Source organism: Drosophila simulans, chromosome 2R (genome assembly GCF_016746395.2).
Source record: "Drosophila simulans strain w501 chromosome 2R, Prin_Dsim_3.1, whole genome shotgun sequence".
Classification (NCBI taxonomy): Eukaryota; Metazoa; Arthropoda; class Insecta; order Diptera; family Drosophilidae; genus Drosophila; species Drosophila simulans.
In genome coordinates, this window is record NC_052521.2 from 9882839 (window position 1) to 9892104 (window position 9266).

The following is a 9266-nucleotide window of genomic DNA, read 5'->3' on the forward strand; positions in this document are numbered from 1 at the left end:
CTAACTAATCGCAAACTTTGCTCTACAGCTCCCGCCGTCACAATACGTCCACAAAATCAATCGCCCTACAAGAAACCATCTTTCTCGGCTGCCACGCCCAATCGCCTGCAGGGCGGTGGCTCGGTAGTGCACTCAACCGATGAGATTCAAAGACTTGCCCCCAGCACATCTACCGAGGAGCTAAACCAAGAAATGGCCAATCTGGAGGGGCTCATGAAGGATCTGAGCGCAATCACGGCCAACGAGTTCGAGTGTTAACACTGAAGCCGCCTTAATAATGTCCGGCTGGCTGAAAGTATTAGTCGTCAAACAGTGGATGTTACTTGTTTTTTAGTTTCTGTTTTATTTTATTGATTTAACTCGAATTTGTGAAATGCAGTGAACCGACTTGAATTGTGTTCCCCTCCAGCGAGGTCCGTTTAGCTTAAGTTAATCAAATGTGCGATATATTAATGACCGAAAAGAATTGTAAATACGAACGACGCCGCCATATACATTTTTAAGTCTAGATACACACATTCATAACTATAAATATAAATTAGGCATAGTTAATTAGCTGATAAGAAGAGTGTAAAAACGGGGACAGAAAACAGAGTAAGAAATTAGGCGAACAGCAGCGTCTATTGTGCAGGATCGGTTCTGTCTCTAAACTGTCACACGACATTTCATATTTATCAATCTGCATCATCTTAATTTAATCCGCAACCGAGTGCGGATAGTCTAAGTCTACATACATATGCCATTCTATATTCATATGCAAGCAGCATCCTAGCTAAGTTTCATACAAGTAAAGACCCTAAGAACGTACTTTTATGCTATTATAACACAATCAAACAATCAAAATCATTCTATCTAGACTTGTCCCCTAAAGTGTTCTTCTAATTTGTTTATCCATTCATACGCATGAGTTTGATACGTGCCATTCAATGATTTGCCGCCAATCCAACAAAACTACTTAAGCTATATAAAGTCAAGGTCTAGACTAAGCCAGCAAAGCATTTACGATTTAAACTAAACTATTATAAAATGGTGGCATTGCATTGTCTGTTTTACCACATAAGGAGTAATTTAACTTTTTTAAAAGATTTTGATGTGTTCAAAGTTTTTATTGCCAAGAAAGTTTACTGTTTTTATGCGTTGTTCACCAAAAACACTGTATTCAACATTGCTTTGCACAACAATCTCATTAAACTCAGCAAGACATTTCAAACAACGCAAATGCACACGAAAGGCATCTACGAATTGTGAAATTTTTATTGTATTGAACGTAAACTTTGTAATCAAAAGAAAATTGCTAAATATATAAAGAATATGTGAAAAGAAGTCTCGTTTTGGTTGTTCACTAATTTTATTCTTTTCTCTCTATGAACACGGTCACCTGTACCCTCCAAATTTTGTAAGTGGCAAAACGAAGTTGTATTTTATAGATACCTTGCGGTAGAGGCAAAGTCTTAAGGAAATCATCTGAAAATTCCATGTTATCCATAATAATGTCGTGCTATATGGTTGTACAAAATAAGTGATCTTTACTGCGATATGTGTATTTTCAACTTACGTTATATGGACACGAGTGATTTAAATTCGAGCCCGTCTTAATGGCATTCATAACGAGTCCTTGAAACGATATGGCATTCGGGTTACCCAAAAGCTGGCAGAGATCGGTGCTGATATTGTACAGAAACGGACGAAATCCATTGTAGCGGCGGTACATGGACCAATTAATCTGGGAAAATTTTTATGTACATTTCAAAGGAAAGTGAAAATAGGATATAGTTTGATACAATATTAACTCACCCAACAGTTGTCTATGGGCGTTTGAAACAGCTTCAAATACATGTCGGCTCCCACACGACCTCTTCCAAGTAAATTGAGTTTACATTTCTCAAAAGCTGCATACGACTCATTGTAGGATTCGCACTGCATGTTGATAAATCGGGACTTTGACCGGCATTCGCTTCTTAAACTTAAGCTGCACAAAATAGCAGCGGTTACTAGAATCAATCTGCTAGATACAAGTTCCGCCATTATTGCAAAAAGACTATGTGTTGCGAAAACACCTATTTTTTGGTACCAATCAAATGTTTATCAATAATGGCCAATCATTAGCTATAGCTCATTGATTTCGTATTTTGCTTTTAAATAATGTTATAATAATCAGAGTGAAATGATTAATAATGAGCATTGGTTGATTTAACACTCCAAAAAAATGTACTTTCAACGTATATATATTATTTTGATTTCAAGCGTTTCATGTTGAGATTGCTGCATACTTTTGGGCTTATCTTAAATGTTGCATCTGGCTTTTCTATTCCAAGTCTAATCTGATCATTTGAGCAAAGTAAGTTTAGGGTTCAGAAAATATGGGCGCAGAAAATTTAGCTAGCTATAGCTGTTTTCCAGCTTAACTATTAAGTTTTCCAAAAGTCCTATCGAAGTGGAAATATTCTTTCACAATTTGTGTTTTCGAAGATAAGTAGTAATTTTTCAATTACATTTTTCTAGGCGTTATGAATCATATGAATAGTTATTTTGCAATTATTTGCAATAGAAACATTTCAGATAAACGGATTTGAGGGCATTTCCTAAAAGGAAATGTTTTCCAAAGCAGGTATTCCTTAACATTTCCATCGGAAGGCTTCTGTAGGAGTTTTTCCGGAATATTTCCGAGTATAACTATACGTATTGCTTGTCCCGGCTTAGCGATCTTATGCAAACACACTTAACAACATAAAATTAATTTTTCTTTTAAATTAACCATCAGTATATGGTTCGCATTAATTGACTACAGCTAAAAATTCGTTGCACAGCGAAGGCTTGCTTCGTTGGCGGCTGAACAACGACTGATTTGAATTTCGTTCGCACGTGCCCAGCCGCACACGCCTGCCAAATCCATTGTATGTACTGAGCGACGGGAGGGAAACTCCTTAACCCGCGGGTCAGGAAATTGGACACCTCTGGAGTACAATAATGCGAACAAACTTTTTTCAATAAGTGGAATGCCGTTCACAGCGATTTTTATGTCATAAACAAATACATATATAGCATGCAATAATTTTGTCACTGTGAATACTTGTTCTTTCACTAGCAAGAAAACAAATAACTTGGAACAATAGGATATGCTAATTGAGCTTAGAATGTTCAGAACATCATCTACAGAATATATTCGAAACAATTGTTTACATTTCGACAGTTTTTAAAGCAAAACGCCGAATTGTAAAGAGCACTTTCTCTTTTAAAAACAGCCAAGAGAGTCAGCTGAAGACCTTCCAAACGTAGCTAGCTTGGATCGGCGGAGCTTGAGTCGCCAGTAGTTTACGCCAGGCAGCCGTTGAGTGTGGAACTTGATTGCGGTTCCCGCTAAAAGCCAGTTTCGTTTCCCCGCCGAGATCAGTGTGTCAACGTCAACAGAAGACAATTGGAAATCGAGGCTTACGACCAGTGAAATCTGATTTGAATTTAAATCGGTTTGGACGAGTAATGAACAATCTGTCGCTGAAAGTTTGGAGTTCCACAGTCTCCTGTGGCCCGAGTCTTCGACAATGTGTGCCGAGGATCGGTGGAGCAGGTTCCAGGCGAGCGCAGTGTCGCGAAAGCTCCACGGGCGTGGCCACTTGTCCACATCTGGCGGATTCGGAGGAGGCCAGTGCACCGCGAATACACTCCACTTCCGAGTGGCAAAACGCTCTGCCCTACAATCAGATTCCCGGACCTAAGCCCATCCCCATTCTGGGCAATACATGGAGGTAACCGAAAACCAAACCAAAACCGATCATCAAAAAAACGAAAGACTTAAAACACGAACTCGCTCGCTTTCTCCAAGCTAACTGCAATTGCAATAAAACCAAACACTCTCCGTTTCACTTGACCCAATTAACTTGGCCAGCTTGTTCAACACTTATTGAATTAGCCATGATGATGATGTTCGTTTATTTACTTGGATTTTGTGCAAAAAACACGCAACCAACCTCGTCTAGTTTTTAGCCCACCTCGTAAAAATGATGTATGCTAACTAAATATTTATGTGGGATTTTGGTTTTCCTAACGATTCTTGTTAAATGTGCGTGTGGAATTCCATCAATTTACACCTGTCCAATCCCAAACCTTAAGTTACAATCCGTTTGATGGCACGTCATCCAGTTAATTAGCGTTCAATTAGCGCTAAATTCAAGGTCGCCCTAATAACGTGTGAAATTTTGCTGCATGCTGACGAATTTTGCTCACTAATCATATTTTTGCGCCATTGGAAAAAGTCAATGCATCTTTCATTGTCGTAGAGAGTTTGTTTAACCTTGACTATTCCATAGACTGATGCCAATAATTGGTCAATACACCATCTCCGATGTGGCCAAAATATCATCGCTGCTGCACGATCGTTATGGCAGAATTGTGCGTTTTGGAGGTCTTATAGGACGGCCCGATCTTTTGTTCATCTACGATGCCGATGAAATTGAAAAGGTAAGCTTTAAGACACGCCAGCTTGGCTTGGGACTTTCCGCATGACCAACGAACCACGAAGGCACCAAGCCATTACACAAATTTATGGCACCGTACAAATTGCCCGCAGTTCTCGGATATTAAGCTATAGCAATTTCATGAATTTCCAGTGCTATCGAAGCGAGGGACCCACCCCGTTCCGTCCCTCGATGCCCAGTTTGGTCAAGTACAAGAGTGTGGTGCGCAAGGATTTCTTTGGGGATCTGGGCGGCGTGGTCGGAGTGTAGGTGGAATCGCCTAATTTGTAGAGCTTCTAATTTATTCTGCCTTAATTCAGGCACGGAGAGCCTTGGCGGGAGTTCCGTTCGCGTGTCCAGAAGCCGGTGCTGCAGTTGTCCACCATTCGCCGGTACCTACAGCCGCTGGAGGTCATCACCGAGGACTTCCTGGTGCGCTGCGAAAACCTGTTGGATGAAAACCAAGAGCTCCCCGAGGATTTCGACAATGAGATTCACAAATGGTCCCTGGAATGTAAGTATTCCTTGTGAATATTATTAAAATACAAGATAACTCACAATGTTGAATCATCAGGCATTGGACGCGTGGCTCTGGACACTCGTTTGGGCTGCCTTGAATCGAATCTGAAACCGGATTCGGAGCCCCAGCAAATCATTGACGCCGCCAAGTATGCCCTTCGCAACGTGGCCACTTTGGAACTGAAAGCTCCTTATTGGAGATACTTTCCCACGCCTCTGTGGACGCGCTATGTGAAGAACATGAACTTTTTTGTGGGGTAAATACATTATAAAAGCATTTGTTCCATAAAAAATAATTTCTATGGTCTCGCAGTGTCTGCATGAAGTACATTCAGAGTGCCACCGAAAGACTAAAGACCCAAGATCCCAGTCTACGTGCCGGCGAGCCCTCGCTGGTGGAGAAGGTCATCCTTTCGCAGAAGGACGAAAAAATAGCCACCATTATGGCGCTCGATTTGATTCTCGTCGGAATAGATACGGTATGATACGATAAATTGAAAAGAACTTAAAAATTCTAATTAATATGTATGTTACAGATATCCATGGCTGTTTGTTCCATGTTGTACCAACTGGCTACACGACCAGTGGAGCAGCAAAAGGTTCACGAGGAATTAAAGCGGCTGCTTCCGGATCCAAACACACCACTCACAATTCCGCTGCTTGATCAGATGCACCACCTGAAGGGCTTCATCAAGGAGGTGTTCCGCATGTACAGCACGGTGATTGGAAACGGACGAACTCTCATGGAGGACAGTGTCATCTGTGGCTACCAGGTGCCCAAGGGAGTGCAGGCGGTCTTTCCGACTATTGTCACGGGTAATATGGAGGAGTATGTCACGGATGCAGCCACTTTCAGGCCCGAAAGATGGTTGAAAGCACAGCATGGTGGTACTCCGGGCAAACTTCACCCGTTCGCCTCGCTGCCTTACGGCTATGGAGCCCGGATGTGTCTGGGTCGTCGATTCGCTGATCTGGAGATGCAAATACTGCTGGCCAAGCTACTACGAAACTACAAACTGGAGTACAACCACAAGCCACTGGATTACGCAGTCACTTTCATGTACGCGCCGGATGGACCGCTGCGCTTTAAGATGACACGAGTTTAGTTTGTAGACTTTAGTATTTCGATTTTATACACTCTGTTGTAAATAATAGGCACTTTACACACCCAAATGTTTAAGCATTTATACGTAAGATAACGAGTATAACAAACTACCAATCGCTATTTTATTTTCTTTTCCACATACGATACCAGTTTTTAACTGTTTTCAAGCTTGTATGGGCATCAGCCTTTGTCTCGCCCTTAAGTTCGAATACTATATCTGATTTGTAGGAACCGCGGGCCTCTTCCAAAATGGTTCCGAAGATCTCGCACTCAATATTGGATGTCAGTTTCTTTTCGTTGTAGTTGCGCTCCTTCAGACGATCGTAGATCGTTGTATTGGGGCAGGTGACCACGAAGACGGCTTGAAACCAGCGCTCTGGGAAGAAATCACAGCCATGATACTCGACGACGTTGCCCCCCTTTGCCATCAGGGGCTCCAAGTGATCCATCAGCTGAAACAATACGATATATACATAAAGCTTACTAGTTTAATGAACAATATCTATACCTTTTCTTCATCCAGAATGGGACAATCGTACTCCTCGTCATATTCCTCTACAAAATTGTTCTCCTTGGCGATTTTTGAGCAGTCCAGCCACTCAAACTTTAGTTCGGAGGCTATACGCTCGCATAAATACGATTTCCCCGCTCCAGGAGTTCCTAAAAATACATTAGTTTTTATGTAAAACATAAGCATATTAATTTTTGAGGGGAGCAGTAATACCCACCGGTTATTAATATGTTGGGCTTGACATCTGGTTCTGGTTCCGACATAGCGTTTACTAATCAGTTGGGTATATATTGGACCAGAAAAAATAACTTTTATTTCAACACGTGAAGCAAAGTTGTTTATATTTAAGAACAAGAGCTGTCAACTTATTTTCTTTAGTGCCCCTGGTAAAGCTGCCAACATGTTTCAGAGCAAGAATAGTGCTGCCAGACTGTTTGCTCGCGTATTCTTTATCGTTGTTTGGCGCAAAATGACTACATATGTAGTTCAATTATTTCAAAAAGGCTTTTAAAAATTGCTCAACAATATAATGTAAATTAGATTTTATTTAATACTTTAGACCAATTAAAATATAGGAATATATTACAATAATTATATTGGCGTATAATAAATTCGTTTAATTTTCCTAATAATACCTATTTGACCCATTCTAGCATACAGTTCAACGGACAAAAGTAATAGACTTAATTATGCCATTATTTATAAGTCACTATAAAGTCACTTCGTGACCAATTTTTTAACACTAATAATGTTGCCAACTTGAAACGTACACTTGAATAATACCTATTTTACCCATTCTAGCATCCAGTTCAACGGACAAAAGTAATTGACTTAATTATGCCATTATTTATAAGTCACTATAAAGTCACTTCGTGACCAATTTTTTAACACTAACAATGTTGCCAACTTGAAACGTACACAGGGGCCCTTTTCGATTCTTTTTGTCTATCTTCGGTTGGCCAAGAACCGTTGCTTTTGCCTAGTTCTCTCCTTCATTCCCTTTTGTTCCTATTCCTGCGAGGAGAGAATCTGTATCTTCCTCTGCTTTGATATTCCTCCTATTGCCTTCGTTCTCGAAAGCTAGCAGGTTCATTTCCATTTATGAAACTGAAAAATGTCCGTAAACTTAGACGGTTTTGAAGAAAAGATGGAGCTGAAAAAACATGTGCCGTACATCCTGAACGGGGAGCTGTATCGCATCGAGAAGCAGGTGGGCGACAATGTTACGGTCAAGTGCTGCTACTGTCCGCCGGATCGGATTTATCGCGGCAGTGTCCGCTCCACCGGGAACTTTCACATGCACATCAAGGTAGGGATTCCACCCATTGGCTAGGGGTAAATGAAAGCTATTAACGTGGTTTTATTTTGGCAATCCCCGGGCGCAGAGACGTCATAGTTTCTTGTTGGGCAAACTCCATGAAATGAAGGTGGCTGCTCTGGAGGAACGCCGTGATCGGATCATAAAAAACCGACGCTTTGCCAAGTCGCGCAAGAAGGCAGCAGTTGCGATTGCAGCTACATGTACAGCTGCGCAGAGCGATACCGGGGTGTTCGTGGACATGCAAGCTGCTGTTCCGTCAGGAAACGAAAGCCACGAGCTGAAGATCAAAACGGTTTTCCAGCGCCACAAGCAAGAGCAGGAGGGAGCTACCCGCAAGGTATGTTTTGGGTGGGCAGGAGCGAGATGTCGACATGTCTCACCTTGCCTTTCACCGTTAGAATCGAATACTGTATCTGTTCGGATAGCGAATTAGCTTAATGTATTGTTGTGACATGTATTGGTGAGCTGATATCTCTGTTTCTTTCCAGCTCGAAGATTCCACTTCAGATAAAGGAGTCAAAGCTAATCTACCAAATATCCCTAAGAACTTGGGAGTTGTCATTCAGAACGTAAGTTTCCTTTATTCGCAAATAAATATACATTGTATGTATATTTATATTTTGTAGGTCATATTTTAGTTATCAAGTTTTGGACTTATTTATATATACTTAATGAATCCTATTAACATGTTTTTTTTTCAGGTCTCAAACATCTCGGTGGAAACACTGCCTAGCGGTTCAACTCCTGCCAGTGTCTCCCTTCTGGGTCGTCCCGTCAAGCCTGAGCAGGGTAGTGGTGCGTCATTCCTGGCTGATCAGCCGGCTGCCATAGATTTGAGTCAGGTTCCGCCAGTGCAGGGCGAGAGTAAATCCAGTGAATCACTGGCTTCATCGATGGAGGACGTGTCCATGGAGTACTCACGCTCCCAGGCCCTCTCACAATCTCTATCCATGGCCCACTTCTTGGAGCATCCTCAGCGGGATGTACTGCAGCGCCTGGAGCGCTCAATGGCCCAAATAGGTCAGGAGTTGCACTGCCGCAACCGCATCGAGCACAACCGCATGCTGTTAGAGGCAGCCAAGTTCAAGTTTCTGAATCCGAATTTTCAGTTTGAGCCGAATCTGTAAGAGGGTCAATAAGAAAACCAACTAGACTGCACGCCAGATTCTGAATCCAAACCAAATGCCAAAAACGTTCAAAAACCATGCATTGATAAAGGACCTAAATATATTTGTACAATTAAATAATCTCTACAGAAGTTTTTGATTTGATAACAAAAAACGGTTATATTTCGCTTTCCACATATATTTCTATAAAGTATCTTTAAAGGTTCGCTCTCGAGATTATCTGTGAAAAAAG

General features: G+C 41.5%; 5 protein-coding genes across 7 annotated transcripts in view; 3 read left to right on the top strand and 2 right to left on the bottom strand.

The window, feature by feature from the left end:
- LOC6734182 (neogenin) overlaps positions 1 to 1323 on the top strand; it is a 40356-nt gene extending 39033 nt beyond the window's left edge. For all 3 annotated transcript variants that reach the window (XM_016167921.2, XM_016167923.2, XM_016167922.2), the window contains exon 10: positions 29 to 1323. In XM_016167921.2, the coding sequence (XP_016027191.1) occupies positions 29 to 258 (230 nt within the window). In that variant the 3' untranslated portion in view covers positions 259 to 1323. The remainder of the gene's footprint in view (positions 1 to 28) is intronic.
- A 13-nt stretch (positions 1324 to 1336) lies between these two features.
- LOC6734183 lies at positions 1337 to 2032 on the bottom strand. Its single transcript, XM_002081176.3, has 3 exons — positions 1795 to 2032; positions 1556 to 1723; positions 1337 to 1498 (listed from the first exon to the last, which is right to left on the bottom strand). The coding sequence occupies exons 1-3, from the start codon at positions 2023 to 2025 to the stop codon at positions 1349 to 1351; spliced, it is 549 nt and encodes a 182-aa protein (XP_002081212.2). The 5' UTR covers positions 2026 to 2032; the 3' UTR covers positions 1337 to 1348.
- Positions 2033 to 3304: 1272 nt separating this feature from the next.
- On the top strand, positions 3305 to 6182 carry LOC6734184 (probable cytochrome P450 301a1, mitochondrial). Its single transcript, XM_002081177.3, has 7 exons — positions 3305 to 3743; positions 4305 to 4455; positions 4605 to 4717; positions 4772 to 4965; positions 5026 to 5227; positions 5284 to 5449; positions 5507 to 6182. The coding sequence occupies exons 1-7, from the start codon at positions 3478 to 3480 to the stop codon at positions 6074 to 6076; spliced, it is 1662 nt and encodes a 553-aa protein (XP_002081213.1). The 5' UTR covers positions 3305 to 3477; the 3' UTR covers positions 6077 to 6182.
- LOC6734185 (adenylate kinase isoenzyme 6 homolog) lies at positions 6162 to 6989 on the bottom strand. Its single transcript, XM_002081178.4, has 3 exons — positions 6804 to 6989; positions 6584 to 6735; positions 6162 to 6527 (listed from the first exon to the last, which is right to left on the bottom strand). The coding sequence occupies exons 1-3, from the start codon at positions 6847 to 6849 to the stop codon at positions 6198 to 6200; spliced, it is 528 nt and encodes a 175-aa protein (XP_002081214.1). The 5' UTR covers positions 6850 to 6989; the 3' UTR covers positions 6162 to 6197.
- Positions 6990 to 7478: 489 nt separating this feature from the next.
- On the top strand, positions 7479 to 9160 carry LOC6734186 (protein stand still). The gene is made up of 4 exons (XM_002081179.4): positions 7479 to 7895; positions 7972 to 8244; positions 8396 to 8476; positions 8609 to 9160. The coding sequence occupies exons 1-4, from the start codon at positions 7701 to 7703 to the stop codon at positions 9032 to 9034; spliced, it is 975 nt and encodes a 324-aa protein (XP_002081215.1). The 5' UTR covers positions 7479 to 7700; the 3' UTR covers positions 9035 to 9160.
- The last annotated feature ends 106 nt before the right edge of the window (positions 9161 to 9266 follow it).

What these genes read in the sequence shown, in the direction of transcription:
- LOC6734186 (XM_002081179.4), top strand. Translation starts at nt 7,701, where the DNA reads ATGTCCGTAAACTTAGACGGTTTTGAAGAAAAGATGGAGCTGAAAAAA. An exon ending in ACTTTCACATGCACATCAAG is followed by an intron (nt 7,896 to 7,971) that starts GTAGGGATTCCA and finishes CCCCGGGCGCAG; the next exon opens with AGACGTCATAGTTTCTTGTT. An exon ending in AGGAGGGAGCTACCCGCAAG is followed by an intron (nt 8,245 to 8,395) that starts GTATGTTTTGGG and finishes GTTTCTTTCCAG; the next exon opens with CTCGAAGATTCCACTTCAGA.
- LOC6734183 (XM_002081176.3), bottom strand. Translation starts at nt 2,025, where the DNA reads ATGGCGGAACTTGTATCTAGCAGATTGATTCTAGTAACCGCTGCTATT. An exon ending in CGCCCATAGACAACTGTTGG is followed by an intron (nt 1,724 to 1,794) that starts GTGAGTTAATAT and finishes AAATTTTCCCAG; the next exon opens with ATTAATTGGTCCATGTACCG. An exon ending in ATCACTCGTGTCCATATAAC is followed by an intron (nt 1,499 to 1,555) that starts GTAAGTTGAAAA and finishes ACAACCATATAG; the next exon opens with CACGACATTATTATGGATAA.
- LOC6734185 (XM_002081178.4), bottom strand. Translation starts at nt 6,849, where the DNA reads ATGTCGGAACCAGAACCAGATGTCAAGCCCAACATATTAATAACCG. An exon ending in GCCCAACATATTAATAACCG is followed by an intron (nt 6,736 to 6,803) that starts GTGGGTATTACT and finishes ATGTATTTTTAG; the next exon opens with GAACTCCTGGAGCGGGGAAA. An exon ending in CCATTCTGGATGAAGAAAAG is followed by an intron (nt 6,528 to 6,583) that starts GTATAGATATTG and finishes GTATTGTTTCAG; the next exon opens with CTGATGGATCACTTGGAGCC.
- LOC6734184 (XM_002081177.3), top strand. Translation starts at nt 3,478, where the DNA reads ATGAACAATCTGTCGCTGAAAGTTTGGAGTTCCACAGTCTCCTGTGGC. An exon ending in CTGGGCGGCGTGGTCGGAGT is followed by an intron (nt 4,718 to 4,771) that starts GTAGGTGGAATC and finishes GCCTTAATTCAG; the next exon opens with GCACGGAGAGCCTTGGCGGG. An exon ending in AACATGAACTTTTTTGTGGG is followed by an intron (nt 5,228 to 5,283) that starts GTAAATACATTA and finishes ATGGTCTCGCAG; the next exon opens with TGTCTGCATGAAGTACATTC.